General features: G+C 51.8%; 1 protein-coding gene across 4 annotated transcripts in view; it reads right to left on the reverse strand.

The window, feature by feature from the left end:
* ASTN2 (astrotactin 2) overlaps positions 1-18,657 on the reverse strand; it is a 264,246-nt gene that overhangs the window by 70,747 nt on the left and 174,842 nt on the right. For all 4 annotated transcript variants that reach the window (XM_048965614.1, XM_048965611.1, XM_048965613.1 and 1 more), the window contains 2 exons: positions 9,230-9,363; positions 8,072-8,220 (listed from right to left, as the gene is read on the reverse strand). In XM_048965614.1, coding sequence (XP_048821571.1) covers positions 8,072-8,220; positions 9,230-9,363 — 283 coding nt within the window. The remainder of the gene's footprint in view (positions 1-8,071; positions 8,221-9,229; positions 9,364-18,657) is intronic.

The following is an 18,657-nucleotide window of genomic DNA, read 5'->3' on the forward strand; positions in this document are numbered from 1 at the left end:
TGTGTCTGTGTGGTGCTAGCTGCTCTGCACTCCTGCATGCAGCATCCTTGGGAGCATGCAAAATAAATGGGTGTGCGCTTGGAGGTGCAGATGCTGCATTAAAGCCAGGTAAGTGACCCAGCTGCACAGGACCACACACCTCTGAGACTGTAGTTCAAGTCTTCCCAGTGGATGTAGATGCTCTGGTTGGGAAGGGCACCCAAAGATGGCTGCAGGAGCTGGGCTGCACATGGGCAGAGGATCCAAAACCAGGATCCAAGGAGGTATTTCCGTATTTCCCATCCCAACATCAGCCTGTTTCATCCTGATGAGTTATCAAGCAGCCATGAAGAACCTCGGGATTTCACTTCAGCAGTCATAACTGGAAGTTTCCTTTATTGAATCAGTGGCCCTGTCTGCCATTCCCCATTAGCAGAAGAAACACGGGCTGGAAGCAGTACAGCACTCCTGATCAGTACAGCTCTGACACGCCGGCTTTGACTGGACCAACACGGCATCCCTCATCACACAGCTCTCACAGAGGACACATAAAAGCACGCACTTAAACACTCACAGCTCTTAATGACTCCCTCTGGAGCGTATCAAACCCTTCACTCCAATCAGCACAACATGGGCTAACGAGGAGAAAGTTCTCACTTGGTCCAAATGGCACAGCTCAGAATATGAAGCTGTCTCTGTCCCAGGGTTCCTCACGCCATGATACCCACTTGCAAAGAGGTGTTTTCTACTCTGCTAGCAAGGCACAGCAGCAGGTCATCCCTGCCTGCCCCTCCCTATGGCAAAGCAGAGGTCATGGGCCAGGTATCTGGGAAAGCAGGATTACTGGGGTGGAAAGAGTTCAGAGGCAGTTGCTCCCAGCAAACACCAAACCAACATGATAGTGTGATAAGACTGCTCCTTGACCCTCCATGCAGCTCCATCAGTGGGAACCCAGCAGGGGAATGCTGTAGAATATCCACTATATCCCTGAAAAACCCCTCTAGCCATAGCAGTATTTCCTATTTTGTCTCTGTAACCTAATCTGACCTCCTCTGGGGTCTCCAGATTAATATCTGAAAAAGCTCACAAGTCCAATCACCCAATTATGAAAAGGAAAGGTTTATCCTATCTAAACAGCATGAAATGTAACATAGACCCAGCTGCCCCCTCCCTCCCGAGAGCCAGATCTCAATCCCTAGCAAGCTGAACAAACTGGGAAGGGGTCACATGGGAGATGGGGAGGGTCTCTCCCTACTCCCATATCATACAAAACCTGCAGCAGGAGCAGCTATTTTAATTGGCAAATCCCCCGACTCAAGGTTTAATCCCTCTCCATTTTTGCTCAACTTCCCTCATGCCAAAGCAACACAGGAAAAAGATGAAGCGCTCCACCTGGAGCCACAGCTCAGCAGGAGCAGCCCCAGGATCTCAGTGAGCGGGGAGGTGGAGGACAGTGGGACTCAGGGCATGCACAGCACACACAGAGATGCCATGACAAAGGCTGGCACCACCAGGGGCCATCTAGCACAGACCCACCTGGGGAATGGTGTGGACTGGAGCAGCCTTGGTACCGATGTGGCAGAGCAGGATCACAGCTCAGGAGGACTGCAATCTCCAAGCCAAAGCTCACTTACTGTCCTTGCTTCTGGGGCAGTCCCCAGCATACGTCCTCAGCCTCCAATAGGGCTGACAGGCTGTCCCAAGGCAGCCTTTGTGCCTTCTTGTGTCCCTTTCCTATCCTGATTTCCTTCCAGAGAAATGTGAGGGGATGCTACCTAACTTTTGGGATAGCATTTCAGCCACCTGACAGAACTGAACACACATGGGAGACCTCAACAGCAGCCAAAAGACTGGAAAGCAGATCTGCCACCCCATTCAGGATCCCATCTCAGGCTTTGCTTGGAAAGGGGAACACGCAAAACCTTCAGGAAAATCGCAGCCTGGCAGGGAACGCCAGTTTGGGTGTAACTCTGAGCCCATCCAAAGGGAAGATCTCTGTGTGGAACAGCAACACACCCAGAGAGGGGCCACATTGCATCCATGGGTGCCCACAGCCCCAGTTTTCCATGTTTCTCCAGGCTGCACTGCCAAGCATCAACTCTGCAAACACAGACTGAACCTCCCTCCAAATTTCAGGCACAATTTATTGACTGGATAGGCTTTTCTAATCAATAACAGCTCCTGTGAAAAAGTTCCACTGCAGTGCATTCGTGTGCCACAATCAGCCCAACCATGTCAGCAGCCCTCTCTCATTTGATGCTTTCAGACAAGACGGATTTGCGGCCTTGACTTTTCCAGATTGGGAGAAAGTTTATCCCAGAAGCTCAAGTTACACACCAGTAAAACACTCCATGCCTGGCCTCATTAACTGCCATTTAAGACACTCAGAGCCTCCTCTGCTAGAAGGGAGCATCCACAGCTGTCCTTTGCATGCAGGGCGAGGTAGCAGACAGCACACAGCCCTTGGCACACACCGTGCTCTTCAATACTTGCCACGCTCCTGGCACCACCCAGGGAGCCACAGCAGGAGCTGCAGCCCAGTTCCAGCTCTCCACCTATGAAACGATTCAGGAGAAAGCAACGATAGTGCCCAGTTCTGTCCAAAAGGTGTCTGGGTAGATAAAAATAGACGCCTGGAACAACCATATGGAAATGTGAATTAATGAAATATTTCAGCAACTGACTCAACTCTAATTGAGAGCTGAGAACCCTCCACCTCCCTTCTGCTTTCCAGGATACAAAAATGACACTGGTAGGTGGAAATAACTACAGCTGTCCCAGTGGGAGAGAAATCAGTGCTTCACAGTGAGCGCAATGGCCAAAATTAAGCACTAGCTTGGTGTTATTACACAACACATCCCAGGAAGCAGCTTCCAAAAACTTGACCTTCTCTTCAAAGGCTTCTTTTTGAATCAACTTTCCTGTTGCTAACAAGAGAAGTGGATGCAGTGCTCGAGTAAGGTCCTCTGGGATGGAGAACAGCTTTGTTCATGCACTGGTTACTGGGGAGGCAGCAGCAATGACACGTTCACGCAGCAGCCCTGCCCTGGCCAGGCTCCTGCACGCAGCCAAAGCTCTGCTGCATTTCCAAGCCCAGCACTACATAAACAACACAGTGCTCACCAAGGGGCTGCTGGAGTCTGCCAAGTACCTGCCCAGCCTGAAACCCACGGAGATCTACCGCAAGGTACAAGCAGGCAGGGACAACTGAGCACTGAGCACAAGGCTGGTTCAGCCCCCACCCACCATCACATCTTTCTCCACACCAGTGATGTTCAAGGACCCCTTCTGAATCAAGTCCAATGCACAGGTGACCCCTGAAAGAGCTACAGAAGAACTGCTTCCTGAGCCCAGCAGAGCCCTGGCTTCTTGTTCCAGCCTCAGCTTGTGCCCCCCACCAGCTACAGAGCCTCCATCCCCCAGGCCAACGCTGAAATCAAAAATTCACCTACAAACACAGCACCTACATCAGCTACATAGAGCTTGGCCTCCAAAGGTCTTCACAGAGGCAGGCAGTATCATCACCCACACTCCAGATCATCAGCATCTTTAACAACTGGTTTAACCATTGAAACCTTAACACCTGCTATATTGTTGGCTTTAATTGTAACCCTAGATATTAACACATCTTCTGACCTCAACTCCTACAACCTCGTAAGGGCAGCATCATCTCCTTGGTGTCAAGCCTGTATGGAAGTCAGAGCCCTAAAGACTATTTTAAGGCACATAACGTGAGTGCAACTTGGTCATAAGGAGAGCACATGGGCTCCTTCCTGACAGGCCCAGGATTTGTTCTGGCCAAATAGGTTTTTCTCTCCTTCCTCCAGCCTGTGACTGGCTTCCACATGACTAGCAGCACAGCTTGCACACACACGGTGTGGAAGGGATGGTTACCATAGCTGTATCTATCCAGCCCCAGCCATCCAGGCATGTCAGAACGATGCCTGAAGAACACTGACAAACTGTTATAAATAAGACACTCTCGAGCCTCTATTTGGAGAGCAACTTGCAAGTGTGCAAAACGCTACAGCTTCTGGTTTGACCTATTTCACTTTCTTTTACAGGCATGATACAGATTCAGAGAGTCCTCTGCAGAACAGCAGTGCTCTGGAGAAGCCTGCAGCAGCAGCACAGACTATGGATAAGCACATCTTCAGTGTTTGTGGGTCTGAGAGCCTGTCTGAGATCCAAACAGCTCAAGCCTGCATTCTCCTGCTCCAAGGTCGATGTGAACTCCAACAAGCTCATTCTGCAGCCTGTGTTTCTGTTCCCATCCTTTCTAGGGCTACAAGATGCTCTGGATGAAGGGTCTCTTCCTACAACTGCAATCCATGTGACTTGCAGCAGGAACCATGGCCCCAGGGGCGATCCCTTTTTGGAAAGGCCCATTTGTTCTGCTTCCCCCTTTGCAGAAGCTCCCTCTGGAAGCAGAACAGGTCAGCACCACTTGCTGCTGGCACCCTGCTCACAAGTCAATGTGCTCCCATGAGGGAGGTCAGCTTTCATTCAACAGGAGGAAAACTGGTGTGAGAGGCTGTGAGATGGAGCAAGCACCCTTCGCCCCACTGGGAAAAGCTGCAACCCACAAGAATACATTGGATAACAGCTTCTCTGTTGAACAGGTCCTCCGACTTCCATGTTGCAGCCATTTGGAGGGGCTGCAGGATTGGTCTCTGAAGGCACAGGATGCTGACGTAGGCTGTTCTGGTGCTGGAGACCAGAAAGTTTGGGCACAGGGCTCTTTGGGTGGAGGCAGTCAGAGAAATCACAGAATCACAGAAATGGCAGAGGAACATCAAGAAAGGGATCAAAGAGTTCCCCCACCATCATAGCAGCAACACATGCCCCAAGAGCAGCACAAACTCCACTCTACTCCCACCAATGCCCACGGGTTTGACCCTTTGCTGTTTGGATGTAGTTTGAGGCAGGATGCTCTGGGTGACACGCACTGACTGGAGATGAGGAGAGCCACGCAGCCAACCCTCGCCAAGCTCTGCCTCCACCAGCTTGAGACTCTTGCAGAGGGGTTCAAGGTACAACAAGGAGAATGGTCAGCAACCAGTCCCCCAACCCTAGAAGTAGGGAAGCAGCCTTCCATCCTACCCACCCCAATGGGGGATGCAGCATCCCATCTACCAGAGCATCTTATGTGGAGGGCTCAGCTCTCCCAGGGACCTTCTGAGCGGGGCCACCACAACAAGCACTGATGACACCCAGGCCATTGCCTAACACAGGCAGGGACAGCCTGGCAACAGCAACCAGGACAGAGAAATAAAAAGCACTTTGCACAGCGGTCACGTTATCCCCTCATCCCTCCCCCTCATCCCCTTCGGAGCTTCTTAACTTCAGAAACCTTTCTCCAGAGGAGTGTTGGAGTGACAGAAAACATTTTCCAAGCCTAATATCAGTTCCAGATGTTCACAGCCATTTCAGTTTGTACCTCACCCTGTAAAACACATTTCTCTCTCTCCCTCTCTCCAGCGCAGCGCCTGCTTCAGCCATGACATCATGCGCTGGCGGCTGGGCCGTGCACACACACGCGCTCGCACCCTCTTCGAGAGCCTCATGTTCAAACAAAGAGCATCACTCAACTACAAAGCCATCGCACACATGGAGTTATGAGTAATTTCCACAAGTTTTAATAAACAGTTTGGGATGTAATTGCTCTCTGTCTTCTCCGCTGGCTCCCGAGTGGAGAGCCGCTCTCTCCCTGCGCTCTGGTGTTGAAAGTGTGGTTTGTTTTGTGCACAAGTTCACCTCGGGAACTGCTCCTATTCACATCAGCTGGGCCGAGGGCTGTGCATTTCCAAGCACCAGTAAGAAGCCTCTTTAAAAACCACGTCCAGCCGGGGGGCAGCTGACCCACACTGGCTCCTGGCCCCTTCCACCCCACTGCAGGAGCAGAGGACGAGTGTTAGACCAGCCCCAAACTCACTGCTCCTGACTTAACTCCAAGAAGAGGAGAAAATATTTTCTGGCTCAAGGGAATGTCTGCGTCCTCCAGTTGCAAAGCAAGGAGAGGCCACGGAATTTTGCAAGTGGGAAGTTTTTGCAGAGGGCAGAAAGCAGGGCTGGGTACCATCTAGAACTGAAGCTTTCAATGGAGCTGGAGAGCAGGTTGGCACAACCGCAGGCCAGAGTCACAAGTGGCTGCAACTGTAACAGCGCCCAACTGTGAACAGCACACATGCTTACACTCAAAACATGCAAGGGACCAAACAATGGCATCCTCAAGAGCCTTCTCACCTTGCAGGCTTCTGCCAACCTTCTGCAAACACATGGGTGCACCTCCTAACAACAGGAACAGCTTGTCCCTACCTACCAGCAGCCACAGGACTGGTGGGGGAGGAAGATCCAGCAATATTCACCAAACACCCCTAAAGATTCACATCCTGCAACGCTCCTCTCTCAAGGAGAGGTTGAATTCTGGGGTTGAATTATTTTTAAATGTTTTTCTTGCGAGCACTGCCCACATGGGATGGAGACACAATGGCAGTGATGAGGGGATACCTATGGTGGGATTTCCGGTCAGGTGAAGCAGGGCACCAAGCAAAGCCTTTGAAAGCTGCAGCAACCAGCATCTTAGTAAATATATAAAGGTAAGAAGGAGAATCAAGTCATCTGGCATCAGAGGCCTGCAGGGTAAGAAAGGAATGAAGCAAGGAATGTTGTTTGGTTATAAACAATGCAGAAAAATAAGGGAGAGTTTCAGGATTGGCTTTTCTCTTTAACTGTTAATGGGGTCATTGTGTCCTGAATGGTCCCCCAGAGTGGGGAAAGGGGAGGCCAGCTCCTCACAGTGAATTCAATGGCCTGTCAAACACATGGCAGTCATAAAAAGAAAAAAATAATAATCTGTGTTTCCTACTCTGGCTGCCAGGCAGAGCTCCAGCCACTTCAAAGGAGCAACCCCACGTTTCCCTGGTCTGGCCTCACCTGACCGATGTGTGAGCAATCTGGAATCCCCATCCCAAACACAGCACTTTGGTGGCTTGTTTTCTTTCTCCATTATTGGAATTTGCTCCTCTGAGATGAAGAGCAAACCTTCTTCCAGACAAGGAAACTAGAAACACAGTGCTGGGGCTGGGGCTGCACTGGGCAGCTCTGTAAGCAGGTGCTGGCAGGGATTGTGGAAGAAAGCCCCACTTTTAACCAAATGAGGTTTTTAATCACAATAGCCATTGGGCTTTGCAAACTCTCATTTCAATCACAGGTGGAAACCTTCCCCTAATTCTCCCTCACCAGAGATGGGTGGAATTTGGCAGTGCCAGCACCTGGGGCCCTTTGCACAAAGGCAGATCTCTGCTTCAATCAACAACCAGCTGCCCCTGGCCGCTCAAATGAACCACTTTAATGAGCTAAACCCAAAGTCCTTGAGCGAGAAGCAGTAGGAGGTTTTGCCTGGTTTTCTAAACAGCAGTAGCTACACTCAAGGCCTCCAATGGTATTTTCTGAAATAAATCACTGATTCACTGAGATCCACCCCATCCTTCACATCCCTCCACCTCACCCAGCAGCCCCTGAAGCACAGCCGAACCGCTGACAAAGCCTTCACAGGGCACAGAGCACTCAGCCCAGCCCAGAGCTGGAAACTGAGCTCCAGCCCAGGGAAGTTTCACATTTCCCCGTGCTGCTTAAGTGATCCCTCCAAAAATTGCAGGCTTCACATTGCTTTGCTAACTGTGCAAGGTAATTCCAAGTGCCTTGCCAAAGGCCGGAACGCAATTCCCACTCACTGGGAGGAACCAGTGCAGCCCTTCAGCTGCTGCAGGCTGACCTTCCCCTGCACCCACCATCCTGAAGCATTTCATGCTGATCAGATCAAACACCAGCTTCATTCAAGAACTCCAACTCACAGCTCTCCTACCCAAAAAGTGCATATCAGTTCAGTCCACCACAGTGCATTTTTGTTTTCCTCCTTCCCGTCCTACACCCACCTCTGCAGAAGCCTTCAGAAACCCCTCCTAAAGGTTTCAACACCTCTGCTCCTTGCACCTTTCTTCACAGAAGCAACAGCTCTGAGGACACCCAGCACGGCTCAGCACAGCACACATCTCCAAAGGGCACAGAGTCACCCCGCAGCATCACCCACCTGTGTAGAGGTCTGTGTCTGTGTACTCATCCACCTTCTTGTGGTGCAGGACGTAGTCAGACACCTTCGTCCCAATGGCAGGCTGCACATCCAGCCACTCCAGGGAGACCACAGTGCTGGAGGGCTCCACATTGGGGGACAGCCGCAGGCTGGGAAGGGCAGAAACCAAAGAACACATCAGCTTCAGCTCCTTCTCCGTGAGGAATTCTCTCTCTAAGCAGCACAAGTCTTGAATTGCCCGCCTTCATGCAGAGGAGCATGCACAAAGAGCACAAAAGAAGCTTGCAGTTGGGTACAGCCTATTTGTGTGGGTGTCCTCACCCCCCAGCTCCTGGCAGAGCTGAGGTCTTGTAATCCTACATATCCCATCTGCAGGAGGCTTTGCCTCCTGAGAGAGCTGCTAGAGCTCAGCAGCTCTATGGGGAGCTGAGGACTGACTACCCAGGAGCAGGAGAGGACCCAGCTTAACTGCAGGCAGCCCAGTGGGGCTGAGTTTACACAAAGAGAAGGTCAGGACTGTGCTATGAGAAGTGGCAGGTGTGGCTGAGAACTTACCCAGCTGCAAAGGAACAAGTCCTGATGGGCATGAGTAAAAATAAAAGCAAAAGCTGGGCAGTAAAACTCTGCCTGGGTTGGAAACTGTGGGTGCAGCAGAGCAGCCCCAGGCTCTGTGCTAACACAAAGGCAACTGCCTCCTCTGCAATGGGGCAAGCAGCAATACAACACAGGGCTTGGGAAAGTCCAGCTCCACATGTATGAGTGTGTTTGTTAACTCAGAATTGGAAATGAATCCCCCTTGGAGAACACTGGCTCACTCAGGTGTCCTTGTGGAGCTCTGGAGCCAGTCTTCCTGCTTTCTCAGCTAATTCCCCATCAGCTTGCTCCTGATTTGCTTTTGCTCTGACAAGCCACAATGAATTGCACCATAATTCCATTTCTTTCAGCATTTGAAATCCCCTTCTACGAGCCCTGCTAATCAGGTGATGAAAATCTAGAAGGAAACCTTCCAGGGCCACAGCCAGAGCCAGGATCTCCTACAGGCAGCAGCCAGGCAGCGAGGCGCCCTGGAGCACGGCAGTGGGCTCAGTGGCACATGGCAGGAGGAGTCCCTGCATCCCTTGGGATGGGGACAGCACTGTGGAGCAGGAGGATACGTACACAGGCTGAGGGAGGGGGCTGCAGTTCGGGAGCCCATTCTCGTCGAAGGCGTTGAGGTCACACCTGCACCAGTCTTCGATCACGTCGCCTTTCCCAGAGCACCAATATGAGCTCATCAGCGCGCCTCTGAAAGCCTGCCGTGAGAACGGAGAGCGTGAGGATGGGGGGATCGTGGCCAGCGGGCTGGCTGTGTGCTGCTGAGTGCTGCACAGAGTCCAGGTTTGGGAAATACTGACGGGGGGTTCTCCCTGTTCTACGTGACCTGGTGTGAGTCCCCGCAGCTCCCAGGGCTTTAGTTCTCTTGTAACAGTGATTTGGGTTTACCCATGGGTGCTGATGGGGTGTCTACACAGTGCCCCACTGTCCTCTCGTGAAGGAGGATCAAGCTGCCCCAAGGAACACAAACATGAGCCCCTGGGTGACACAAGACTTTGTGTCTGGGTACCTTCATGCTTATGTTGCAGGGAAACTTTCCACAACTGTCCATTCCACAACTGCTTCTGACCCAGCGAAGCATGAAGTGATTCCACAACATTTCTACTATTCACAGAACCATTAAGGTTGGAAAAGACCTCTGAGATCACCAAGTCCACCCCCAGTCCATCCCACCGTACCCACTGATGACATCCCTCAGTGTCACATCTCCGTGGTTCTGCAACACCTCCATGGACGCTGACTCTACCACTTCCTGAGCAGCCTGTCTAATGCCTGAACCCTCTTTAGGAGAAGAAATTTTTCCCAGTATCCAACCTGACCCCCCCCAACACAACTTGAAGCCATTTCCTCTCATCCTATCGCTATCACCTGGGAGCAGAGGCCAAGCCCACCTCACCACAACCTCCTTCCAGACAGCTGTAGAGAGGTCTCCTCTGAGTTTCCTTTTCTCCAGACTGACCCACCCTAGTTCACAGCTCCACTCCCATCCCTCTCATATGGTATTATTCCTGCTGCACTCCTGCATGCCAGTCAGTGCTTGATGCATTTGCATAGGAACGTTCACAAGAACAAACTGTGGTATGTTGGAAGAAACCCAGCACGCAAAGTTCCATGGGTGCTCCCCCAGCTGCAGCCTTCCCTCAGCACTGCCCCCATCACATCAACCAGTCCCCCAGTAGCAGCACCGACCTGCTGCCATCTGGGGCTGAAATGCACTGAAATCCCTCTATTTGACCCAGGAGCTCAGCCCATGGTGCAGGACAGGGCTCAGCATCACCGCAGCACCTCCTCCTGTGCAAAAATACAGCCAGAGGCACAACAGACTGCAACAACAGCCACACAGCCACCACGAAACGAACGTATCTGCAGCGCTTTTACTCCCTTGGTGCATTTTGGGGCCATAGTGGCCTCAATGCCCTGCCCATGCCTGGGTTCAGCCCACACCCCACAGCCTGAGGATGCCTGGCTCTGCTGATACTGCTCGTACCCCAGCTCACCAAGATAAAACTCGCCCTTAGAGCGGACAGGGACAGCTGCAGGGCTGTGGCATTTAGCAGAGAACTGTAGGAAAAGCTCTGTCCCAGGGACATTAGTGAAAAGAGGAGGTATAAATAGAGCCTGACGTCAGGCTGCTATTGTTTGGGGCTGCGTCGCTCTCCCCAAACACAGCAGCACCTTTAGCGAGGTGCCTGCCTCTGCAATCCTTCTGCTTGCAGACATTTACAGAACAGCACTGTTCCAGAAAGGGGGGGAGGAAGGAAGAAAAAAAAAACACTGAAAGAGAAAATGTGACCTGATTTTGTTCTTTAGAATGTAATTATGGCACTGGGTGAGAAAGGGCACCTCAATGTAACAGGAGAACAGAGAGGACAGAAAAGAGCTTACTGAGCACACGGATAAATGTGGGTGCACGGCTGCAGGGATTGCCGGGGCTGTGCAGGATGGAGCACCACAGCCCCCCTGGGAGAACACAGGCTGCAGAGAAGCCCCATGTCACTGCAGTCACACTGACCCCAGCCTGCTCCCTCCCTGCCCACTGACCCCACACAACCTGCAGGGGAGAAATCCCACCTCCCCATTCACACCCTTCCACCAAACCCGCCAGTCAGTGCTGCTTTTCTGTTTTCTATGTTTGTGATGCTCAGCACCATGCTGGATGAGCAATCCGCTGTGCCTGCCTGGCCTTACCCCACGTTAATTAGATCCTGCAGGTACGCAGCCGTCATCTGCCTTGTGTCAACCTTTGTGCAAACGAGGTTAGCAGATCGATGCGTCCTTCAATTGTGCTCATTAGGGCAGCACACCTACACGCAGCAGCAGGGCTGCAGCATCCCACTGCCGGAGGTTTGCTATGGGAGAAGCACAGGCTGATGGACTCACAGAGCCTCCCCCACCAGTCAGAGCAGGGAGTCTGGCCAGAAGGTATGGGACTCTCCTGTGTAGAAGGGTGGGGAAGCAGCAAGAGCAAACAGATGGAGGAAATAGGTAAGGTCATGCAGAATCATAGAACCACTTCAGTTGAAAGGGGCCCTTCAAGGCCATCTGGTCCCACTCACTGGAATGCAGGGACACTCACAGCACCATCCGTGCCCCAACCAGCCTGACCTTGGCTGTCTGCAGGGACAGGGCACCACCACCTCTCTGGGCAGGATGCTCAGTGATAGCAACCACACCAAGGCAGCCAGCAGAGGCAAACCATTGGACTCTGCAAGTTGGAAGGGCTTCCCAGCACCAGCAGTGCCCACTGGAGGTGATGGTGCCATGCCCCACTCCTGCCTGCTGCTCCCCAGCCCCTCACTGCCCCCCATGCCCTACAGCAATTCTCTCATTCATTTACAAGTATCCAAATTGTATTGTTTCCCTGTGAGTCAGCCCATTTAGTTTATGTCCTTCAGTGCCAGAGGGGAAATTTATGAGATGAGAAACTGGCTTGAAACATTTATTTTCTAGATGACGAGTCATGCCATTAGATATATAGCATTATGAATCATAGGAACAGCATCTAATTTGCTCTTAAAGGTATAATAGGTCTGACTCCCCACACCCATACACACACATATACTGGATTGATAGTTCCCCTGTAGGATGGCTAGTTCATTTGTTTTGACACGAGCAAGACTTACAGGACCATAAAGTCCCATCTTACCATAAGCTAAGCCTATTCATAAAAAAAATATTAAGGAAATGAATGATCAGCTAAGCACATTTATCCCACACTCGATTGCATATGGATCTTTCTCCTGTTGTTATTTGTGCTCAGGGGGAGGCCATTTGGCCCCGTTTTATAGCTCAGATGCTCTGCAGCGAACAGAGAAGAACATTTCCTCTTTGTCCTCTGTTAGACCTGGCTGATGGAGGGAGAAGCATCGAGTTCTTCCTGACTGTGGGTTTTCTGATGACATCCCCAGAGAGAAAAATTACAGGACATGGAAGAACATTGCGGAGCAGCATTGGCAGGAATCAGCACGGAGGCTGCTGCTTTTAGGTGGGGCACTGCAAGGGGTGTGCGCTGGTGCTGAGCTGGCTTTGGAGATCTGGTCATCTCCATGGCTGATGAGCACCTGGCCCAGCTGCACTGAGTGCCACCAGGGGGATAAGAGCGTGGGATGCAGGCAGAACGGGACGCTATGAGAGGGTGGCTGGAAGGAAAGCTTTCCATGCCCTTCTGCTGAGGCTTAATGCCGCTCACAGGAGATAAATGCCGCTCCTTAGCAGTCTAGACATCTCTAGGAAGAGGAAAAAAAACAAAAATGAGGAGGAAAATGAAGGATTTCCCAGGCCAGAGACTCTTTCCAGGATCATGCAGCTCGCGTCTGAGTGTCTGCTCCAGGTTTGCAGCAAAGGAGGATGAAGTTTCCCCGCTGCTGCTGTTGGCAGCTGATCTCATCTGCGCCGCTCCCACCCTGCTGCCTGTCCCCAGAGAGCAGCATCACCTCATCCCAGGAAGCGTCCGCCAGAAAGGTCAGGGCACTGGCAGGGACCCAGGGCGGGCAGCATCCTGGATTCTGTTATTTATGGGAAGCAAGAGAGCAGCAGAGGACACTGAAACCTGGTGGTGCAGGGAGCATCCCGGCCCAGAAAGCTCCACTTTCACACCTCAGCTCCAGAGCTCCCCGTCAGCACAGTCAGGTGGTTACAATGCCTCTATTCTTCCCCAGCTAACATGAGTTGGATGTGGGGCAGGGCTGCATCGGGATGCACAAGTGCTGGGCTTTGGCGTGAGGAGGACAACGGCCCATTAACAGATGTGAAAGTAAAGCAACAACAACAAAATCCAGACCAAAGCAACAAAAATAAACTGCACCTCAACAATTCAAACACTGCCCCCCCCCGCCCTGGCTCCCTTTCAGATTTGGCAGTGGAAAAAGCAATCCCTGGCACCAGCTCCCCATGCCTTTGAGGCTGCTCTGGGGAAAGGCAGGGAAGGACCTGTGCTGACAGGGCACTTCCCCTGCTCTGCCCTTGGAGGGCACTGTCCCCATAGCAGGGACACGCAGAAAGCGCCTTGCTCAGCACCTGCAGAGACAGCACTGCATAAATCAGTGTGGGCTTCCCACTGCCTGGTGGTGGCTGGTGACAACAGGGACAAGGGACGTTTCACCACGTGACGTGCTGAGCTTGTCCTGGGAGGTGAGTGCTGGCTGAAGTGCACAGAAGCGCTCCCAGTACATGGCCTCATCACACCAGCAGCAAGTGCAACGTAACCCTGACCCTGAGATCTGACCAAACACCATTAACAGGAGATAACAAAACCCATTATCTGTGCTTTGCACTGCTGCTGAGATACAACCAACAGAGCAAAGTGTGCCTCCAGCATGAGCATGGAGGAACTGGGACACTGCTCTCCACAGTGCTGTCAAATTGCTGCCACACCATCACCACCACCCATGCTCCTGTTCTGGACAGTTTGCTGTCTCCGCTGGGTGTGCTGTGTGGAGGCTATGTCTGCAGATTAATGATGAAATTACACCATTTGCAGATTAAGCAAAGGTCCTAGGGGTCTTCTAAAATCCAAGCTCAATGTTCATTTGTCTCCTTGCATAACAAGCAATGGGGTTTCAAGCCCATTTCCCATGAGGGGTGGGATTAATCTCTCCTGCCTGCCACCCTCTAAGCACTTCTGCAGCTGCTCTACGCAAGCTGTGGGGCTTCTGTGTTTCAGAGGGGAGGAAGCAGGGAGAACAGCACACTCTCCACCTCCCCCTGCTCAGTGTGCTGCTGGACAGGGGCTGCTCCAGGGCACGAAGAACTGCCTTCACTATCCCATGGGGTGAGGCAGGCAGGGAGGTTTTGACGGGGCAGCGAGGAAGAGGAAGGCCACCACCCTCAGCACTATGATGATGTGTGGTTCTGCTCTCCTCCAGCTTCACGACATTCAGTAGAGGGAAACCATGCAGCCATTGCCGTGACTTAAGCTTTCTTCAACAACCCTGCTGTGAAGAATCTCCTTCAAAGTCATCTGGATGTGGCAGTGCAGGGATCACTGCTTTACCACAAACTGGTGCCTGCTACAGAGCACAGAGACATGGGATTAGCATCCATAAGCTGAAACATGATTCAGGATCCAGGGACCTCAAGTGAAGCCACTGCCAAGGTCACATCTCCTGAGCATCTGAGCGTAGACTGAAGGGAGTGGGTCTGCAATGGTAATGCTGCCAGAAACCAACCTGTGTTCATCTGATCTCACCACCCAACAAAGCCCTTCAGAAGGTACCTGGATTTAGTACTTCCTTGACCCTTGTCTATTTTTGCCTCCCTCCCCAAGAGCTCTGAGCTCCTACAAGGGGGCAACTGAGATTGTCCTAGAAAACACTTGCAAAATGAGAAATGCTACGTGTCCTAGGATGGCAGGAACAGCCTGGGACATCCCCTGCTCCAGCACAGACCCTAGGTATACCCAGTGGCTGCACCAGCTCCCTGACTAACAATACTGAACCACAGAGGCAAACAGGGGCACTCCCTCACAGAGGCTCAGTCTGCAAAGCTTTCACTGCACACCAGGAGGAAAAGAGGGGCTGCCATACAACACCCAGCCTGGGGCCCCCAACGAGCCCATCCCTTTGGTGCTGGAAGCAGTGCTTGGCCAGGACCAGCTGCAGCAGCACCAGACACTCGTGGAACTGCTCATGCACATTCACACTGCTGGGGGCTGACGAGAGGCTTTGAACAGCACTGCAACCATAAACCAAAACTCCTGCTGAGCATCCACAGCTGGGAGCTTACAGCACAAACAGCCTTGGACAAACATTCCCTGGGCAGCAAGAGGCAAAACCTGACTTCTGGATCTCTTCTAAATTCCAAGTCCTTGCTTTGAGATGAGAAGAAAATAGCCAGTCTCAGTGACATGGAAATAGTTCTCCAACTTATTTCATATGGGCGAAGCAATATATTTTCACCTAATCTCTCTCTTGCAAATGGTCAGTTTTAGCTGAAATCAAACATACACACATACAAAAATCACAAATCAGCCCAAGGCAGACAGACGCTCCGCCTGGAAACATAAACCCAGCACTTAAAAGTCTGGCAAGGTCATCAGAAACTGAGAACAAGGCCAGTACGTGTGGTAGCTGCAGATATGAAGGAATGCACAGCTCCCTTTATCTTTTCATCTTAGGTAGACGAAAAGACACCTCCTAAAAACTGCGAGCAAAGTTTCTTTACCTAATCTTACCTATATTCTTGCTGCTAGGCCTACAGTGGAAAGTTTCCAGGGAACATGATAGATGTTGCATCCATGTTATCAGTTTTACCTTCTTGGTTCCCTGTTTTACCTTACCTTCTTCCTGCACACATACATAGTTAGCTATGTATAAGCACACACAAAGAGAAAGGTCTTCATTGTTCATCTTTTTTTTTTTTAATACTATGAGAGAATTGGGATCTGCTTGCAGTCCCCATACAGTCAGCATTTGCTTCATGGATTATACACAGAAATGGGTGGCAGCAGGCAGGGGAGCAGCTGCTGTATGCGGTGGGTAGGGGTGGGTATGGTGGGTGGGTAGGAGGTGGCTGTGCAAGCCATGTCCCCAGACTGCCACCACAACAGCCACCTCCCTAGACAAAGGGAACTTCCCCTGCCCCAAACTGCATTATCCAAGTGCTCATCCCAGACATTTCCACATCTTGTTTATGCCACAGGCAAATATCACTCTCCTAGTGCCTGGGACCACCCCCAGCCTTCAAACTGATGCTGAAAAAGGATGTTTCACTATCCAGGCCTTGTATCGGGTGCTGCTTGCAGCACACACCCCTTGAGCATCGATTCCCAGGCACAAACCAAGGAAGAAATTTAAACGAATGGCTTTACATCGTGTTGGCACTATAGAGTTGGTGGCTTCTAACAGCACACAGCCTCCTACCCTCTCCTGGGCTCTCTATCTCAGACATATCTCCATCACTGAGCCTGCTGAGGCTCTACTCATGGCACAGTCCTAGCTAGTAAGGCTCTGGGCAGGCACTGGAACTTTGCACAGCAGCTCCTCCTGCAGTGATGGACAGCAGGCACTGGGCTAGCACAGCCCTCTAGAAGATGGCCAGGGCTTCCCTTGTTTGGCTGCATCTTCAGGGTTTTGTTTGTCTGTTTATTTTTTTTTCCCAGTGCTTCAGCAGAAAGCACAATGCAGGCTGATCTCCAGCTGCAGCTGATGGGAGCAGCTCTCCAGTGAGCCAGGGTGGGAGGAGGAGGCTGCTGCTGGGGACAGGCAGCTCTGGCTCCCCAGAACGAGGAGAACACCTTCCAGCCATGGCAGGGTGGCAGTGCCATTTGGGAGAGGGGCTGGGAAGAGGAGCTGGTAGTGCAAACAGTGGGTGCTCTGACTCTGCTGAAATACCTGCTCTGTTTGCAGAGAGAAAGAAATGACTCTGGTCCTTGCTGTGGATACAGCCATGCCAGGTCTCTGGAGTTCTGGAAGGCAGCAAGATAGGGCTGCTGGGAGGACTGGAGGAGCACCAGTGTGGCCATGGCCAGGGGGTGGGGGACCAGTCCCAAGCAGGCTATGGAGGGCTTCTCAAGTGAAAGTGGAACAAGGGAAAGCAGAAGACAGAAGTGGGAAAAGCATGAGGAGAGAAGGAGAAAGGGTGTCTGGGGATGCTCAAAGGACAGAGGAACAGAATTAGGGAAGTCAGGCATGGCTGTATGGAAGAAGCAGAGGGGGGTTAATAGATGGAAGAGCAGAAACAAGATCAAGGTATGGACAAGAAAGGATAGTCCCTATAAGGGTGCCAGGAAAAGAATAGGAGCTCTTTTGCCCATGGATGTGGGGGGAATGTGGAGGGGAAGTATCATTCTTGGTGGTCACACCTCTATTTGCCAGGATTGTTTCCAGACCTGCAGCCCTCTCTGTCCCACCCACAGCTGCTGCACACTGGCTCACTCCAAGCATCTTAATCAAGTGCAGGCTCAGTGCTAATAAGTGACTTTAAGCAGGTCTGTCATTTCTGGGTTTGGGGGGCCGCACAGAGAAGTGGGGGCTTGCAGGGAACAGAGAAAGTGGGAAATAAATCTCCCAATGATTAACAATGGAGCTCTCACAGGAGGAAGAGGAGCCGAGCCCCAACGAAGGGTCACCTCCAGCTCTGCTAGTCCCTCCTGGAGTAACAGTGACCTCCTGTGGCTGCGGGCCTGTCCCGAGGGGCTGCTTATCCCTCTGCACTTGTGCTGTGCAGAGCCCGGCAGGGCTTTGGGCTTTCCTGACAGCACATCCCAGAGGAAACAGGGGCTTGAGGCCCAGCTACTGTGACCTGAGGGGCAAAAGGAACACCTACAGCACCAGCTCACAGCATTGATGTTGCTGCAATGCAGGCACAGAGACGCACATTTGTGAAGGCTGAGGGTGGCACAAGGACATCAGCTCTAGCACTACCCTGATGCTGCTCCAAAGCCCTCTCTGTAAAGAAATGTTTCCTAATATTCAATCTAAACATTCCTGGTGCAATCTGAGGCCATTTCCTCTCATCATATCATCACAGAATCATTAAGGCTGGAAAAGACCCCGAAGATCTAGTCCAACCATCCACCTACCACCAACATTACCCACTAAATCATGTCCCTAATTGCTACATCTACCCTTTCCTTGACACCTCCAGGGTCAGTGAATCCATCACCTTCATAGGCAGCCTGTTCCAATGCATTATCACTCTTTCTGGGAAGAAGTTCTTCCTAATATCCAATCCAAACTTCTCCTGGCACAACGTAAGGCCACTGCCTCTCATCCCATCGCTGTTACCCTGGAGCAGAGGCTGACCCCTCCTTGCCACAGCTTCCTTTCAGGTATTTGTAGAGATCAGTAAGGCCTCCCCTAAGCCTCCTCTTCCCCCTCTGAACAATCCCAGTTCCCTCAGCTGCTCCCCATAACACCTGCTCTCTAGACCCATCATCAACTTCTTGGGATGTGCCCCAGCACCTCAGTGTCTTTCTTGTAGCAAGGAGCACAAAATTGAACTTGAGGTGCAACCTCAACAGAGCCTTGTCGATCCCCAGCGGTCGGTCCCGG

Source organism: Lagopus muta, chromosome 19 (assembly GCF_023343835.1).
Source record: "Lagopus muta isolate bLagMut1 chromosome 19, bLagMut1 primary, whole genome shotgun sequence".
Taxonomy (NCBI): domain Eukaryota; kingdom Metazoa; phylum Chordata; class Aves; order Galliformes; family Phasianidae; genus Lagopus; species Lagopus muta.